Genomic DNA, 19,863 nt, shown 5'->3' on the forward strand with positions numbered 1-19,863 from the left:
AAGAGCAAAGAGTCGACGGGAAATGGCCAAACGGCAGATCGGATAGAGAAAGCTGTGGAGATGAAGAACACAAATTGTCATTGAAATTGTCACAATTTCTTATTACCTCTCGCGGTACAATATAAACGCAGAAGATTCGCTTTACATTATCACTTCGTACATAGATAGAATAAATATAAATGTGGCGAATTTTGTGTATTTATGAGAAAATGAGTAGTTGAAATACAATATAGCAAAAATATTTAAATAATTTGGAAACATTGTTGTATCATTGTCAATTCATTAAAATGACTAAGACGGGAAATAAATGTATACACATGTGTGTAGTTTCTACATCTTGAAAATTGATGGAGACAATTTTTATTCTGTATAAAAATCTGTACTCTAATTATCACCTCACCTTAAAAGTAAAAGAAATGTGCAATCGGCAGTATTGCGAGTGTTAAATGAGGTATTACAGTGCATCTATTTATACAGGACGAGCCCATAACATGAGACATAAAGCGAGCAAAATTTTAGTTCCAAGCAAAATCAATTAGCAAAAGCTTGAAAGCTCTTAGTCAACATTACTGGTACAGTTTTTATTCGGCGCCAAGGTGTAGCGCATTCGACGAACGCACTCCGTCGAAAATTGAGGTTTTCACTTAGAATGATTAACATTCACCCTACCACCACTTTAATCTCATGATCACGGGATCGCGCGTTCCGATAAAACAAAGTTTTCCAACGTGTTCTACTTTTCAGTGACGGGTATATTGTATGGCTTCTACATATATATGTATATATACGTATATATACATATATACATATATATATACAGGGTGTTCCACAATTATTTTAACAGCCGAAAATGAGGGGTAGATGAGGTCATTTGAAGTAACTTTTTCCTTTGCGAAAATGCAATCTGCGGCTTTGCTTACGAGTTATTAACGGAAAACACTGACCAATGAGAGGTGACGGCGCGAAGTTCGAGAGCCCGCAGCACGAGGCTTTGACAGATGGTCGGGACGGACTCGAGCCGCGTTCGAAGTATTGAACAAATCACGAAGCGAGAACTTTCCGGATTTTTTTTTACTACGTGATAGTAAACACTCACATATCAAGGTTATGTCAAGGACATATCAAGGTCATCTCAAGGACATATCAAGGTTATGTCAAGGTCAACATATGAAATTTTTAAGCAAGGTGTACAGTGAAGATAAACAAAGTACGTAAATGATATTTTAATTTAAATAATTCCGCGTCCGAACACAGTTGAATGAATGATTCGCGAAGCTAATTTAATAAATAATAATCGTGTTAAAAGACGTAAGGGATATGTTTGTTTAGAGAAATATGAAGAATATTATCAATAACCTTGACATAACCTTGATATGTTCTTGACATAACCTTGATATGTGAAGGTTACACACAAGGTGTCATGCACACTAGAAAATTAAAACGGCTGTCACGCTTAAATTGCTTACTATTTCGGGTCCGAAAAATTAGTAAATATTCTTCAGACGTTTTAAAGTAAAGGTGAACAGCATTTTTCTTAAAAATATCACTGTTACGTAGTAAAAAAAAATCCGGAAAGTTCTCGCTTCGTGATTTGTTCAATACTTCTAACGCGGCTCGAGTCCGTCCCGACCATCTGTCAAAGCCTCGTGCTGCGGGCTCTCGAACTTCGCGCCGTCACCTCTCATTGGTCAGTGTTTTCCGTTTATAACTCGTAAACAAAGCCGCAGATTGCATTTTCGCAAAGGGAAAGGCTACTTCAAATGACCTCAGCTACCCCTCATTTTCGGCTGTTAAAATAATTGTGGAACACCCTGTATATATACGTATATATACATACATACATATACATACATACATACATACATACATACATACATACATACATACATACATACATACATACATACATACATACATACATACATACATACATATATACATATATGTATATATATGTATGTATGTATATCGCGCGGGTGACGACAAAACGTAGAAAAATTTGTTGCTCCTGAAATTGCATTTCAAGTTCTAAGTTTTGAGCATCGTCCCCAACATAGCACGGCCACACAGAGGCGTACTTATACGTACATTTGCTCCAGGGCTCGTTCAAAAAGTTTTTCAACGCGGAACGGGCCGGTTTCTCGCGTGAAAGTAGTTGAAACTGTAGAATGAAATTGTTTCTTATGGGGTTTCATCTGTACGGGAATTGAACCTTTCGCATGATGTTCGGTAAGTTTGAAATTCTTGTGTTTACGACAGACACATGCTAAAATATTCGAGAAGCTTCTAAAACGGAATAACTTTTCAGGAATTGGACGAAATAAGTAGAATCTTTTTGAGACATTGGAGGGACTAGTTTACCAGACAATTATTTAAAAAATTGTCATTTGTTTGGAATAACGAGGAGAATAAAAAAAATGATGCTTCTGAATTGTTTTATTTGAGCCTAATCAAAAATTTGAAGAATGATTTTTGTATTTTATTGAAAACGGTTTGAAAGCAATTTGTTTACGCATTGTCTAGTAAACTAATCATTTGAGCATCATAAACATATTCGTCGTTTGGTCCAATTTGTAAAAGGTTACTCCGTTTTAAAAGGTGTATAAAAATTTCCGTAGAGCGAATCGAAGATAATTCACGGAGTAACTTTTTAAAAATTGAACTAAACAGCGAATATTTTGTATTTTTACTGTACTACATTTTTCATATTATCTTTTTAAGAACTTTTAAAATTGTTCACATTAATACAGTAACAAATTTTGATGTCTTGTCGTTGACGTAACGTCTAAATTTTCATTGAGTGAGAAAATTTGACTATAATGCCAGTCCGTTCCTTACTAGACAATTCTACTTACTGCAGTTATTAGAACACGTGAGTGGATGAAAAACGCCCTTGAAATCAAGTGGAAACGATGGACAGTGCGATAACCTTCTGAGAAAAAGATTTTATGTTAAGTCTCAAAGCTCTACCTTGACCGAGGAGAAATAACTAAACTTCCGATGCAGTGGCAAGCAAGGCAAGCAATCGTTCACAAGCCATTGAATATCTCGTAAAAGTTTTACTTTTTACTTTTGCTACACTCAATAAAAGATAATTAAAACAAATTAATCGATTGCTTTCCTTTCCTGAAAAGATTTATAATAAAAACAATAGGTACTTTACTATTGTTTAATATTGCAGTATTATTATTAGACTGCGGATCAATTATTTAAAAGTAACATACCTGTGTCCTTTTATTCCTGATGTTCTTCCTATTTTTTATTTTGTATTTCACGTTATCATTTTTCTTATAAATACATAAAATCCGCAGTTTAATTATTATTAAATTACAGTTGTTCATACAATACGTAGATTTTCATGAATAGTTGATAATGTGCTGGTATTTCCATAATATTTATTTACGTTTGCCTATTGCAGAGATACTTTGTATGCATCTTTTTTAAATCTGTGTCAAATTTGTCTAATGATTAGAAAAATATCAATTGTTAGGACTTTAATTAAGACAAGTGAGGTACAGTTTGTAAATTATCTACAGTTGCATTATTTAAAAAAAATAGCATGCCACATTTTATATAATGCACCGCTTATTATAAATAGTGTTAATTATTCCGGCGATAAAATAATGTTCCTCATCTGTAGAACGAATAATTCCCCGTCTAATTTCCTGAAATTAGAAGACACCAAAATTTTTCGAGCGTAAAAGCAAATCAGGTTGCCCTTTTGAGCGTACCAGGAAGCGATAAAGGCAGGTAATTGGGAAACGGTCAGAACTTTCTGCTAGATCCAATAATATTGGGTAAGTGCAAAAGTTTTGATGGATTAATAAAGGATGGTGTGATCGCCATTTACTTTGTGGAAACAGTGGAGAATCTTGTTCAACTCTTATCCGATTTCGGTATAGTAGGTAGTAGATAATTCTTCTTCAGAAATATTCGGAATCGAAATTATCCGATTGGTGTGAACTTACGAGAAATACTTTTTAAATAGGTCAATATTTTTATTTTTTTCTTCATTCTCTTATTTTATTTTAACAGAAAATAGATACGATTTATAATAGAGACATTCAACTATTATCAGTTATTTATTCGGCATATCTCCGTGTCATGTTCAGATATTTGAGATAGCGCACTAAATTGAATATACGTATATATGTACTGTATGAAATTCATATTAATAATTTTTATCTACACCATGCATTAAATTTCTTACTTAACCCTCGCACATAGATTAAAGCTATCTGTACGAAAATAAAGTTATAAATTCTTATTTTTTGTTATTAAACCATTAATTAGTCTGACACTTTCTCGTATCCTCAAATACATAGTAATTATTAACAATCTTTGCAGATAGAGAAGTAATTTATAACTTATTTTTTTATTAAAAATGATTTTTGTTTTTGTGTACGTATAAGTCATATGTATATTTGAGATGTGATGGAATCTTCATTACGTTTTGATATCGTTGACGTTGTCATGAATTGTAAACAATTAAAGATAACTTTTCGTTGAATGAAGTGTTGTTTTCACCTCTTTGAACCGTCTTATCAGCGCCAGAAAGATACGGTTGGATTAAGCTTAGTTTACTCTACTCGTGTGCTAAGTATCATAATTTTTCTATTATATTTTACGAGTTAAAGTGGTCCTTTTTACAATGCTGTCAGGACCACTAAGTGAACAGTGCAAGTCATGGAAAAAATGTCGAATTTGTAGTACAGTGTCACCTGCGTGTTTTTGGTTGTTCAGTTGCAGAGCCTTTCGAGGATGGGTTCCCGAAGGAGCGGGTCGAGCGGGAGCCGGGCGAACGCTGGCGTTCTCAAGGAACGCGCCAACATGTCGTTCATGTTGGTGGTGATGTTCTTCGCGGTATTCGGCTTGATCGTACTTACAGAGATATTCTTGATCGACGAGAGGCGTGGCGTCGGTGTAGGTGGCACAGGAGCCTTAGGAGGTCACAGAAGCGGACATCGATTGCCGGCTGCGCCAGATCGTCCAGATTATGGGGAACTCGGAGTGAGTACGCAATTAGAGCCATCTGTATTCGTTTAATTGACCGAGCCGAATCTCTGGCTACGATTAATCCCTGATTAACTCCTACCGCCGCTAAAAACGTGTCGTTTCACGAATGTAGCTCCTCGGAGATTTCATGTTCATTACTTACGACGAGAAGACAGTTAACACATTCACTGTCCAGGTTTTTGGTGTCTTACGTAAATTAACCCCTTCAGTGTTGGCTAAAATGAGAACATATAATAGAAAAAATGACCGATTTTTGTAGCACTTTTATGCGAATGTCATTCGAATTGTTTGCTTTTTATTTATCTAATTTATTGTCGCACCTGCTTAATAACAATTAGCGACTACTTGTGGGACTGCATCTATAGGAAATGTTCAGATTTTACTTACCCGCGATTAGTGAATAACACAAGAGTGCTAAATAAGTGAATTATTTAAGTTTTCAAGATTCTAACTTACCCTTAACATTTTCTACTGCTCAAAAATCTTAGTAATTTATTGGACGGTATGGAGCAGAGTCTCAACGTGCTTCGATGTTGGCATAGAAAAAATCTTCCGGCGTTGTGTATCCATAATCCAAGAAGGGCAAGACGTAAGAAGCTGTTTGCTCGAACGTCTAATATAACGGTGCACGTGTGCGAACGTGTGTGCATTGGCGGACGTTATTAAATTGTTTCAATTCGCTGACGGTGAAAGTAAATTCACGTTGATTCTTGAAGTCGTTCAGAGAGTTTATAATATAAGATCTTGTATTCTGGATTAATAATCTGGCTTCGTGTCGCGCGCCCATCCGCAGATACAATAATTCCGTTTTCTCAGCAATCTACATATATTGTACTTTCCCCTGCGGAATTATTTTCTCTACAGTTTTTTTTTTTTTAATCAGTTCGTTAACTAACATTGATTACTTTGGATTCGGTTTTCTTCGTTCCTGCAATGAAGAACAATTTTCGGCATTGTAGAAAGAAAGCGTCGATGACGTGCGAAACTGTTCACTGTGATTAAAATATACTGCAGTCGTGTGCAGAATTGTTGAAGCGAGCTTGCCATATTAATTAATATTCAAGTCTAGAAGTTTGTCTATTCACAAAATGATTGTTCTTGGAAAACTGATTTCACATTCTTGAGAAAAATGTAAATAAAAAGTGAACTATTCTTGGGTAATTATTATTCGTGTTACTCGTAATTAGATCGTTTATAATAAATGGAACGAGGTTTGTCCGAAATTGATCGGTCAATTATATCTCGCGTTCCCGTCATGTCAATTTAAGAAAGTTCGAAGAAAAACGCGTCTAAGGGTTTTGATAAAGTAGCAAGATAACTAGAACTAACCAATCGATCTGTAGAGTTTGCTTGCTATCCGCAGACCATAAAGTAAGCCTCCCTTTGACATAGGGTCTCAAACACAACGATAGATCGATTCTAATTGTAAGTAGGAACACTAACTACCTTATAGCAAACTGTTCGTTGTATCAAACGCTGAGTCGTTTCACTAAATACGCGATAATCGCGTGATTCTCGCAAACTCAACCTTAGGATTCTGACGGCACGTTTCTCAAACGTTCTATTATCTATTTCTCCAAACAAAATGTATATTCCTTCAAATTGGTCGTACAAAGATACGCCCTTAAAATCCCCTTGTCAGATAAACGTCCTTGCAATTGCACGAAATCCTCTTTTAAAGAGCCTTCCTATTCTAGCTTCAAGAACCTAATTTTTGTTTTTACATTTTCCTACGTTTTCGGGCTTTAGAAAAATAATTCTAGCGAATTGTAAATAAATTTGGAAACTTGGCTACGTCACAACGCTTAAAACAAAAGGTGTCTTGTACAGGATGTCGTGTAACTGTTGGTACAACCGGATACGGGCTGAGATTCTACGCCAAAAAATAAATCGAAAATATAGAATAAATTTTTTTTCATTAGTGAACTCGTTGTTGTGAAACAATCGTAAGAAATCTTTAATAATTTTAGGTCAATTTTTGTATCGGTAATATTGTTGAAAATGATGTCCATGATATCTATTACATAATTGTGCTCTTATAATTAAATTTCTATGCACTTTCTCCAAAGTATTATCCCTGCGATTTTAGTTTATCAGACGCCGTGATAATTCTTTCTTGTAGTATACGTAATAAATTTAATCGATGATCCCGTAAATAATAATTCAGCGGAACAGTTCTAGAGATCGTGGTGAAGAGTAATAAAAAAAGTGAGATAACACTGGACGATGTTTACAAATATGGCAGTGGTTTTCGAGCGTAAAAACAGTTCGGTAATATTCAATTACAGTTGATTTTTTCGAAAACGATGTTTCCAATGAAAAAAATTTATTCTATATTTTTGACTTATTTTTCGACATAAAATCAGCCCATATCAGGTTGTATCACTATTTACATGACATTCTGTATGTGACATTACTTATATGTATACATATATAGGAGTTCGGGAAACTTTAAACACGTTTTCGTAATTGGCTGAGTTGATATCTGGAAAGTCGGTTACCTTGAAACTTTGTAAATAGGTTCACTTGTTATTCCCTTAACGTACGAACTGTAACACAAGTCAACTTTCGCAAAATCTCAGCTCGAGCAAGAAGCATGATCTTCGCGAAAAGTGTTATATTTTCTGAATGCAAATTCAGATGAAAATCGCCTGAGTCTTTCTGAAACGAAATAGAAACTTTGTAGGTCAACCTCGTCACAGTAATTGATCTCGTAACCTGTTCGAGCCCCATGGATCGTGATCCAATTTGTTCGATCGAACATTTCATCGTAGAAATGTACATACTTATTTTGCACCAGAAAAGTGTTTTAACCAGAAAATGTTCATCGACCGGTCAATCTGCATAAACTGTCAAAAGAAAATCATGCGATGCGTAATAACAGTGAAACACGTGCAGCTCCGACGATCTTTTCAGAAAATGAGCTACGCAAGCACATTTTATTTTGCATTATTTATTCATTCGCCCGACTATGCCGTTCCACGCAATGCCGCTTAATATTTATAGACAAAATATTTGAAATACTATTTTTAATACTGAATTCTTTACAATTCAAACAAAACAGTTTTTCAAATAGGATATAAAATTTCAGTAAATAAAACATTTTATTTTGATGATATAAAATGTGAAATAAAATTGTTTATTTCGGTAATCTAAAGTTAGAATATGAAAATATAAATATTTTATTTTGATAATATAAAACATAAAGTAAAATATTTTTCATTCTAATAACGTACATAAAATACTTAATATTTGCAAACGAAATTTATTGTCTTCAGAAGTATTCATTTAAAAACTATATTGAATGTATGTTTATAACGCAGGGGAAAAGTACTTCCTCCGTTTTAAATCACTAAAATAATATTTTACACTAAGATTTAGTAAAATAAAAACATTTTCTTTGATGATAATAAATTAAATAATTAATATGTATGATAATAAATAAAATATTCCGAACTGTCGCACAAATATTTTCAGTATTTTTTAAATAAACTACTATTTGAAATATTATCTTAAAAATGGTTAGAACGAGAGAGAGAGAGAATAAAATATTTTATTTTCCAAAGTACATGCATGACCTAAAATAAAATATGCATTTACTATCTGTCATTTAAAATACTATTTTACCCAGCTTTTGTCCTACGTACCATTGATTGCGGAACATCATTACGATGGTAGCGATGGCGGTGAATTAGCATAAAAAAAATGGTTATCGCGTTAGAATTTCATCTGGTAGCCGGCATATATTGCCCCAAAAGAATTACAATCCCAAAGGAGTTGATTTACTGGCGGCAATTTACCGATACCGTCGAACAAGTTGGTGTTCGTACGCGCGCTTTTGCGGACGCGAAATTTCGTATCACTGTTTTCGTTTGTTTCTTCTGTTTCGATATTTTTTCATTTCGCGTTTCGTCCCGCTGGACCAGCGATAGTTTTCACTGTCGACAACGACTTGAATTATGGCGCTCAATGGTATGTTAACGCTAACGAATTGCGTTCATTAATCCGTTAGCAGCAACAAAAATTGTAATTCTTTCGTCGGCTGATCTTGGCACGGCGCACAGTGACAATAAAACTGAATATACGATAAGTAAATAAACCATTTCACAATCAAAATAACAAGTGTTTAAGTACCTTCAATTGAATAATCCATTCATATTTATACTTATTGCCGTGTACTTTAAATAACTCGATGTTAGAAACACTGCGATATAACCAGGCAAATGCTCGAGGAAGCAAAGGCGAGTACAATCGTTGTCCATACTAACGTGTTTCCTCGATGTTGAGGGTTACTTTTTTTTTTAATTGTTTACGTATGAATAAAGACTCTAGATTACAATTACGTTGTAAAAAATAATATCAATTTTTTTATTTTTTTCCATTGCTCGCATCACTGTGCGGCGCGCAATAATTAATTCGCATCGTTTTGCAACGACCACGTGTATCGTATTACGGTTGCTAGATACTATACGCAGGTAATGATAGCGTCGGTCGCTATCGTTAGCCGCGTCACAGAGAACAGTACCTTTCATTGAATAGCTTTTGTTTAACACAATATCGGAGAGTGATCGACAGAGGGATCACAACTCTGGTTTTATAGTATATTTACACGATTTCGATTAAACAAGGTATAAAAGCGAAATCCGATTCTCTTGGATACGACCCGTTTTGATTACATGCAGTTCGAATCCTCTTTGAAACGTCTGTTCAAAAAGGCTGCAATTTGTCGGATTTTTGTTAAAGTTCTTTTTTTTAAATTGATGATTCTTAATTAATACAAGGTTCTACGATATAGGATGAATGCGACGAATAATTTTTGTCCGAATTGTTAAAAAAGAAAACTATAGAAACAGTGTTATTCAAGTGCGATTTTCTGCAAGAGATGTTAAATAATCATTGCAAATTCTCAAATCCATATTTTATTGACATCGATCTTTTATGGAACGTTTACTCTATTGAACAGGGTGTCCACATATGTGTCTATTTGTACGATCGATCGATATTGTTCATAACAAATAGTCGATAACATAGTCGATCCTTATTAACAATTAATTTTTCCACGTCTCAATTGACAATGCAACACGTGCTTCAGTAAAATGAATGTCACAAAACAAAATTTCTACTATCCATTGAAATAATGTTTGAAAAATAAAAACTAAAGTGGTTAATTCAAAATTTGTATATTCGACCATTGGTAGCTTCTGCGTGAAACAAACACCAAGAAGAATAATAAAATTTCAGAAGCATGTTTAACTGGAGTTGTTAATCAACTTGCAATTGAACTAGCTAATTATCGTCAATTTTCATGAAACAAGTTTTTATCCCTTTGCAACCGGAGAATTTCTTCCGCGTCGCCGAAAATGATGGAACGTGGGAACTATAATTAGATTTTCTGAATAAAATTTGATAAAAGATTGTATTAATACAGACTTTAATAAAACAAAAACTGTTAACTTTGAATGTACTATAATTATTAATAGAGAGTTTTGTTACGTCTCCTGATTGAGGACATCCGAATGCAATTATTAATCATCAAAAAATTCTAATAAACCGTTGCAGTCACTTATAGTATCGACTCAAAAGAAACTAAGATAATAGTTTTTCTGATATAGCTGGCTAACATGTCCTATCATTATACGGTTCTACTACTTGAAGCGGAGACAGCCGACAGTAGGCTATCATACTACGTTGCTCTCCTTCATTTATCAGTTTAAATCGAATGAAAGTAACAATCAAACGATACCATAGCGCTAGGAATATTTCAAATATTTATAAAAGTAAGGCAAGCAATAAAAATCGATAATGGACCTCCATAACCTGATTGAACTGAATCGTACGCATGCCCATCTGGCTATCAAACAGAATTACTGATTTTACAAAGTTTTATTTTTCCCTCTCGGCTCAGTTCCTCTGTTAATTCCTCGAAATCAAATACAACGTGTTTCCTCTCGCTGTGAAACATCGGCTATTACCGATACACGATTAGTAACTTTCCCATCGTGTTCAACACGATCTGTAAAGTTAACGCATTCGTTGGTAACGTGTTATTGAGCGTATGCCTCGAGCGATTGTCTATTCTGCAGAGTACATTGCAATCCGTAATCCGCCGACAACTGGAAAAATGAGAAGCGACCGAATATTCGATAAACTGTAACGTGAGAACCGATGCTTAACATTTGAACAGCCATTATACGTATACTTTAACAATCGGATCGATTGTCCGGTAGCAATGAATATTTCTTTAATTAGAAATTAAATTCGAAACGCTGCAACCAACTATTGTTATTAATAATATCGGAACAATGCGAAGATATTACAATCAACGTTTCACTTCTATATATCGAGTTGTTGTTGTCATAAATATTATAATTTAAAACGTAATTTTATCTCCGAAAACATTTGTTGTGCACATATTAGCTTTAAGTATGTATAATACAATGTTACAATACGTTAGAAACGGGACAATAAGAAGAAACAGATTAAAACAATTTATGACGAATACCTTCTTTTCTCCATAATACTGTACTTTATTAATACAATATAAATCTTTTTAAAATGAGAATGAATTTACCAAAACACAAAATGAAAAATGTGTCACGCATATTCCCACATATTAGGTTCATGTGACATTTTTTATTTGTTTTAGTGTATCGTTTTCCTCTTGAAGTATCGTTATTCCCCTGTACATCAATAATGATTATTAAACTGCGGATTTTGTGCATTTATGACAAAAATCAGGAGCAATAATCTTAAAGAGAAGGAAGATGAAAAAAATCTGTAGCCTAATGATTCAGTTGCACACAACTATTATTTATAACTAAAAACATTTATAATTAAAAACAGTTGAATCAAAATAATACTTGATTACGAAACGACTTTTTCCATATTGATTTTAACATTTATGGCTCTTGGTTTAAAGATCCTTAATGTATCGATTTTGTTTATTAATTTTCGTTGTAAACGCATGAAATCCGTAATCTAACGATTGTTGACTTTTTCCATAGATAGTAATCGTATTCTTTCACAGTGAATTTATCACATTTTTTTGGGGACATTCTCCTTTTTCCTGAGATATTAAATTTCTTGGGATATTGGATACCATTCCGTGTATAAAATTCCGCGGAGTCTTCAGACACTAGATCTGCAGCCGTGCGTTAAATGAAATTTAAATATCTTTTTGTAAACAACTAAGCAGATTTACATTCTCTCTGTTCTTGTAATTAGCAAATAGAGACTTAACAAGCAGTATGCGAAACACGAAAGTTAATTAAGCAAATGTAACACGAGCTCTCGTAGTATAAGTAGATTACGTATTAACAACGTAAATTGTTGTTCTGATTTTTAAAAAATTCTAGTTTCCTTTCTGTTTGCATTGAACATTATATTCTTTTGCAATACATATTTCTCAATTGCAATTTAACATTTTTTTTATTACAAATTTAATTAATATCTGGCATTTTGTATTAAAATTAAGAAATACGTACGACAAAAGAATTCAAAAATCAAACACAGCGGTGATAAGCATTTGGATATTACATAACAACGTTTATACTTGTCCATTATCTAAAGAACATATAAACAAAATACTTGCGAAGATTTAAAGACAAGAATAGTTGTCTATATACTGATCAGTTTTAATTAGAACGCTGGCTAACTGAAAGAGTACTACGGCTAATCTCAGCGTACTAGTTCCATTGGACGAATTTACTTTGATTTGCAGAACTTTTAAGGTTGCTAATTCAGCAGTCAGCGTATAAATTCAAATAAAAGATGCTCTATTGTGGCGGGGCTGATCCGGTTGAAATGAAAAAAAAGGTTTGTTGACTATCTGAACGGGCAAGAATCGGTAGGAATCGCGACCAAGGGACACAGAATGCAAAGAGTCTACGGTAGCTAAGCTAAGGGTCAGAACGCCGGGGCGGTCTTCTTTTCAGCGAACCGGAAACCATTTTAATCTCCGGCGTAAAGTTTCCAGTCATCCCGAATAAAAGAGAACAGATTATGACCTAAAATCGCGCCTAAATCGGGCCGAGGAGGGCTTTGATACCCTCCGGGAAATTAAAGTGTCTCAATGGTTGCCGGCATGGCGCGGCGATCCTCCGCAACCGAGTTATATTTCTTCCACCTATCGTGTTACCTAACTTTCTTCACCTGTATCCTTTGTTTCTTTATCGTCTGTCAGTCAGAACGCCAGGTTTCACAGAGTCAGTCCAACACCGACCTTTAAAATATCTATAAAATCAAAGTAATCCAAGTAACTTTTGTATATAAATTGGGTCTATATATATTTGACATCAAATGAAACTACAAATTCTCAATTCTTTCATCATAACTGAAACTTTTTTTATATTCCCAAATGTGTATTACTCTTTGCAGAACGAAAAGTAACTTATAATCTATTTTTTAAATAAGTAGTTCGTTATGTATACGTGTATAAAATATATATATATCATACATCAAATCGACTCACTGCAGTTGTGCCAACATACATACGTTATTCTGAGTAATTACAAAGTTATTTATATTAAAATTACGTTATTTTATATTAAAATTACGTTATTTTATATTAAAATTACATTATTATATATTAAAATTATATCGTGGAAGACTTAAACATGGTTAAAATAATGAATTGTAGCAAACACACGAACTGAATTTATTCTTTTTGCAAATATTTCCCGCAAATATGTGATATTAGGGTAGTCGAGCCTGTTGTTGTGGAGTGACCAATTGCTGTGCCTTTCGTTTGTTTTTCGGCATAATTTACTTTATATTTGTCGAATAAGTCACATTGAATTTTTTTACTCGATTTACAAAAATTACAAGACTGTATTCATTTAGACGGGTTATTATTTTAAGAATCTTAGCCGATCATTTTCTAGAGTTAGTTGTAATAGTTCTATTAATTTTAACAATTTTAAAATAAAAAATGTGTAAACGGTCATTTTGGCCGGCATGGTAGGTTTGATGTTAGTGAAGTCGAAATTAGAAAGATAACGTTTATCATAGCGAACGCTATCTTGACTGTAGCAAAATTTAATTTATTCGACTGTGTCAGAAATTAATATATTTCCCACTTCCGACATATGTATCAAGTCCACGATCTCGTGACTCACGTGAAGACAGTAAAATTCATTTTATGCATGTTACTACTTAATGTCCTGGTAGAAAATACGACGTTCGAGGAATCCAACTTTCTGATGCTAGCGAATGTGTTACTTACTAATACTGTGTAGATTGCGGATCTTTGCATTTGTGGTACATGCAGATTTCTAAAGGACAAAGAAACATGTGTACGAAATTAAATTGTTTCCTTCTTTCAGTTCTCATAAAATTGACTACGAGGATTGCAATTTGCATAAGAATTTGTCGCAAGCTTCGTATCCTATTTATAACACTAATCATTCGTGCACCTCCTACGCTCGTTAGCACAGAACCAATTCACTCGATACCCCTCCCGTAGCTACTAATCCGTCATCGATCCCTGTATCTCGACAGGATGTCCCAGAACTCCTGTCACGTCAGAAGAGCAGCGATTCCCGAGGTTATTCGAAGAAACTTTTCCCTTGGCGAAAATGTCTATCGCGATTTTGTTAACGTGTTATGAACGGACCAATCAGAGAGCGAGTACGGCTGGCTCTTTTCGGTTTTATAATCGTAATTCCTACCCTTTCCTAAACTCTAATACAGGGGTGTCAAACTCAAAAGCTAACTTGGACCAAATAAACAATGCTTAACTTTAGGTGGGCCGCAAAAAAAGAATTAATGTTCATAGAAACAAATATTTTTATTTTGACTAGTACATTGTAATAAACATATATAAAGTTAAATTATTGTTTACGTCCTGATACTTGACATCTCTTCTCTGATACTATCTTTCCTATTTCGGGAGAAATTTGATTGGCCGAGACTACTTTCAAAATTTCTAATTCACATTTCTATTTTATTTTTACTTTGCGTCGGATATATTGACTGGGCCGCAAAAATGTTCATCTCGGGCCGCGAGTTTGACACCCCTGCTCTAATATTTACTATGCTTTCAACAAACCAAAACTGATATGAATAAAACAGTCCGTTAACCTTTTTTGTCGTAACTTTTCAACAAAGCATTTAAAAAATGTTCATATAATATTTTTTTCTTATTTCGACTTGCAGAATATGCTGGTAAAGTTTCGCGGAAGAAATTAGGGGACACTCTGTACATGAAGGCCTTTTGTCGTGGACAAGTACATGCGAACACCTTTTAACCAGTTGAGCGCGTTTGTCGTGTATACAGGTCAAACCAAATCTCTATTGCGGTGCGTTCGACGTTTTTACTCGTCGTTAAAGATATAAAATTACCATTGACTATGAAAACTCGAAATTTTAATAAAATACAATAAGAATATTATTTGGTGGGATGTTTCCTTTATATTACCAATAGAACTGCTAAGTATTTTATACGGAGGGGGTGGTAGAAGATGTACTGTCTGTTCGCGAAAAATGGAATCCATAAGGAGTCAAGATACTGGTGTAAGACCTTTGAAGTGCCACTTTGTGTGGTACCGTGTTTCGAGAAATATCACACCGAACTCAATTGAAATTCTTAATATTTTTTTTTCTACAGGTGTCTTTCTTATTTATGTATTTTATTATTATTTGAGAATTTTTAAGTTTATAATAACAATAACTTTTCAGAAATAAATTGTTAAGTTTTTCTTAAATAAAAATGTAGTTCTTCGTTTTTCATAAAATTTGTAATAGGACCATTTTGCCCTGCGTTCGTCGTGTATACACGTCATCGCTTGATTTTAATTCCGCACACTGTGAGGGGTTTTTAAAACCCCCCGAGTCTTCTAATAGGCCCATGACTAAACATTCTCTGTCTTCTCCTTCTTCGCTTTGTAAGTACAAGGCTGTCTATAATTGATTAGAGTAGAGCTACCGCAATGTTTGCCATATTGCGGCGAAAGAGGTAGGATCGCTCTGCTTGGCGTTTTTCGATCGGCAAAGGTCCGCGGTTCTGAAAGAGCCAAGTTCCTGCGGATAGTTCCTTTTTGGTCACCGGCGAGGAAGCAAAGAGATGGCAAGACCAGGTTCGGCGAACACGAATTCGCAGGGTGCCGTGACCCTCGCGGAGGCTCGGGAATTTTCAAACGTTTCCCGTCCGGGACAGAAAGGATCCTTCAAAAGACTTTAGAAGTAACGGCGAGGGTTCAACTTTCCACTCGTCCTTGCGCTCGCTCTTTGTCCGCGCAAAAGAGAAAAGTGGTAACGGGAAACTTTGCCATCTCCGATTCATCGATTTTCCCCTGTGCCTTCGCATTTCCCGGTTTGCCGTGCGGCATCTATTCTTGCTCCTGGCTACCAGTTTCCTCTTTATTGCCGGACAATGGTACGTCGGAAGAGGTCTGCGCACATTTTCATCACTTCAGATTGTCCCAAGTGGACGAATCGGTTCGATTACTTAAAAGAGGAGTTTCATCTTGTTGGTGGAACATATCGGTCTCGTTTTTTCACAGATAGAACGATTAGAACTGTTTCGATTGTAATCATTTCTTAGAAGAAAAAGAAAATTTGTATTTATATTGTGCAGAATTTAATCCCGACTTAAAAAAACAAACGAAACAACAGAATATGCTCCTTTTTAGTTAAAAAGAAATAATGTTGTTAGGTCCAGCTAAAGTCTAGAAATATTATTTTAGTTTATGACTATGCTCACAGGATGAACCTAAGTTGAGAAATTAAAAATTCAGGAAACCAGGAAAGGTTCATGTTCTTTGAACACACACACATAAAATATCTTTTCAAATTCATTTCAACACAATTATGGGAAAATCTTGTTGACACGATAACGCGAAAGTTGTCACAAAAATATGAATTCGTATGGACACTGCAGTTATGAAGCGAATATTAAAAAGCGATAAGCGCGTAATAAACAGGGATTAGCGTGCAACGCTTTTAGAAACCTAATCTTCCCGATTAAATGGTGTTCTAGAATACCTCGCTTTGCTCTTTTTCTGCTCTGCCTTGCGTTTCCTGTTCCGGAAAAAATCCGAAAAAACGAGTCGGGGGAGCAAATTGGTCTCAAGATCATTTCCGAGATGGAAAAGAGGTTTTGCCCAGCAGGAAATAGCTTTTCCAGGAATGACGCGCGTTAGTCCATTCGCGCGTAACAGCAGGTTGGTGTAAGCGGACGAGAATTACACGCGATTTCATCGAAATGTTGCGATAAATAATATATACGGATTATTCGTATCTCGAAAACTCAACAGAATTTCGATAAAATTTTTTATCTGGAGAAAAACATGATAACTCGATTCTTTTTGAAACATACAAACCTTCAATTTTTAAACAGAGGAGAACGTGATACATTGACGCTTTCTATAATTTTATCACGATCCTTTAACTATAGAAACAACATGAAATTTTGTCATTTAGATAAATATATTATATATTGATTCTTTTTAACAACGTTTTCATAAAACAGCAGATATAACGCATCGATTTCACCTTCCCCATTCGCGCGAAATGAAAAACAACGTTATTTTTATATTCGTAAAGGTTTCGGTTACCATTGCAAACAGGATCATGTACATTTGATAACATAAAAAAAAATATATCGACACTTGGTAAGCGGAATTAAAGTTCTATTAGTGGATTTTTAAAGTAACAATCTGACAGAAAGTTAGAAATCGTTAAGTAATTTCCACAATACATTATTTTATTCAAACCGGACTACATATCAGATTTTCAAATGTCACGTTGATCAGTTATGCTCGTTCAGATGAACGAGTATTACAGATGTAATACTTCGATTTTTAGCAATTTTTATATACGTTCTAGAAATCATACATAAAATCAACGAAATAATTTCTGTTGACGATTTAAGAAGATTTTTTATTACATTATTTCATTACATTAAAAATTTCGTAAGTTATATTTTGTAATATTATTGTAAAACTTGACATAATTTTTCATTTTTTACTAATCTAATACCAAAAAATGAAGATTCTTTCTATTATGTATAAATCGGTTTATATTCTGAATCTAAATATAGCGTAGTAATCTCAATTATTTATAAAATGGCAATATTTTTAATTGAAATTATCGAGTGTTTAAGTATTATTTCATCTTCAGTATCATAAGAAACTAAGAAAAAAGAGATGGTTTTCAGGTCAGTTGAGAAAAACTAGAACTTGAGGTGTCGTGTCAACTATTTCTGTGAAAAATAAGAGAGGACTCGAGAAAAGCATATCTAAAATTTCTCTGATCAGTTATGCAGAAATATATGTACGTATTTCAAATATTTACAATTTCGTCATTTTTACGAATTCAATCAAATTGATTCTTTGAAGGTTCAAAACCGGAATACCCCCTTAATATAAAATTCATATAAATTTGTTATTTGTTATTATTATTAATATCTTTATTCCAGCTTTGCAGCCATAAAATTTAAGCTTGCTTTACATTTCCCTTATATATGTTTCGAATAAAGTTATTAATTACAGGAAATAATATTTTCTCAAAATATTACTGTCTAATTAAATTTTCTCATATTTCGTAAACGCAACATGTTGCAGTTAGTAAAATGTGATAATTTCAAAATCCGTACAGAGAATATATGGATAAATTTCAGTTTTTGCTGAACATATCAAATTACATATCGGATTAATTTGTTATACAACCAAATAATATCTCGACCATCGATATCCGTGTGGACACGAGCAAAATGGAATTTAATTCACATTTTAATTCATGGAATATATATTTATAATTTGCTTTAACTTACTATCTGATTTATGAACGCATATTATAATTTACTTCGAGTCTCTGCGTATATTGCAGTATAATTTGGTATCAGGGTTCCTTTGTGATTGCATAACGGAACAAGAAATTAGTCAAACGTACGATTAGAGAGATTCAAAATGGCGTGTCACGACGAGCCTGGTAAATATCGATTTAATAATCCTTCGATTACAGTTCACGAATAAAATACATGAAGCCATGCATGAAAATAGAAAAACAATGATTAAAGTAATAAACAACGAATAGTGGTGGTATATTAATTAAACCTAGGATATTCACCATATGTATTTCGTTAGTTCGAATAAAGCTTGAATCTTGGTCGTAGTGTTCTTAATGATACCACGTCAACGCGATATCGACAGATTACCGATAAAACTGGACGAACAGTTCTGGCGTGTCGGCCAAAATAGGTTGGCGTGCACGACAGTGGGATGTTTAGCGAAGATTAAATTACCGCTGTGATTAAAGCGAAATATCATAGTGCGGCGTTATTGTATGATCAACAGCAACGCTAGCAAATATTAATGATCAGTTCGAAGCTGAAAAACAACTATTCGGAATTGACTCGTTATTTCAACAAATGTAAATTTAACTTAACGTTGCGACAGTTCGAAGCGACGATTTCACCATCAGATAATGCACGTCGGGACGAAATTTCGGCTTTCCTCGAATATAGCAGGCATTTAATTAAAATCTTGTCCCTTTCACGCCCGCAGATTCTCCTTTTGAATTATTCCACGTAATGAAAATGTAGTGTTCTAAGCGAACCATAACTTCAAAGGGCTCCAAAACTATTCTCGAGATCCTTAATTAGGATACCGGGTGCATAAGAAGCTCTTCGTCGCTCTAATAACGAAACCGACGCAGCCGGGGGAAAAAACGTTGGAAAATGCAAATTTCCCGTGCACTTCCGTGCCGCGAGCGCGCCGACATTACCAACGAGCGAAAATTTCGCTACGAACGGAACTCTACGCCGGTAAGCTTTCAACTTCTTACCGCGACGACTTCCGGTGGAATCGAATTGAACAAGACGCAGCTTGCCGCTTCGTTTTAGCCCCA

General features: G+C 34.4%; 1 protein-coding gene across 1 annotated transcript in view; it reads left to right on the forward strand.

The window, feature by feature from the left end:
* Positions 1 to 19,863, forward strand: part of LOC143259735 (uncharacterized) — a 52,903-nt gene that overhangs the window by 18,184 nt on the left and 14,856 nt on the right. The window contains exon 3 of the mRNA XM_076523142.1: positions 4,744 to 5,010. Coding sequence (XP_076379257.1) covers positions 4,762 to 5,010 — 249 coding nt within the window. The 5' untranslated portion in view covers positions 4,744 to 4,761. The remainder of the gene's footprint in view (positions 1 to 4,743; positions 5,011 to 19,863) is intronic.

The sequence above is a fragment of the Megalopta genalis genome, chromosome 6, assembly GCF_051020955.1.
Source record: "Megalopta genalis isolate 19385.01 chromosome 6, iyMegGena1_principal, whole genome shotgun sequence".
NCBI lineage: Eukaryota > Metazoa > Arthropoda > Insecta > Hymenoptera > Halictidae > Megalopta > Megalopta genalis.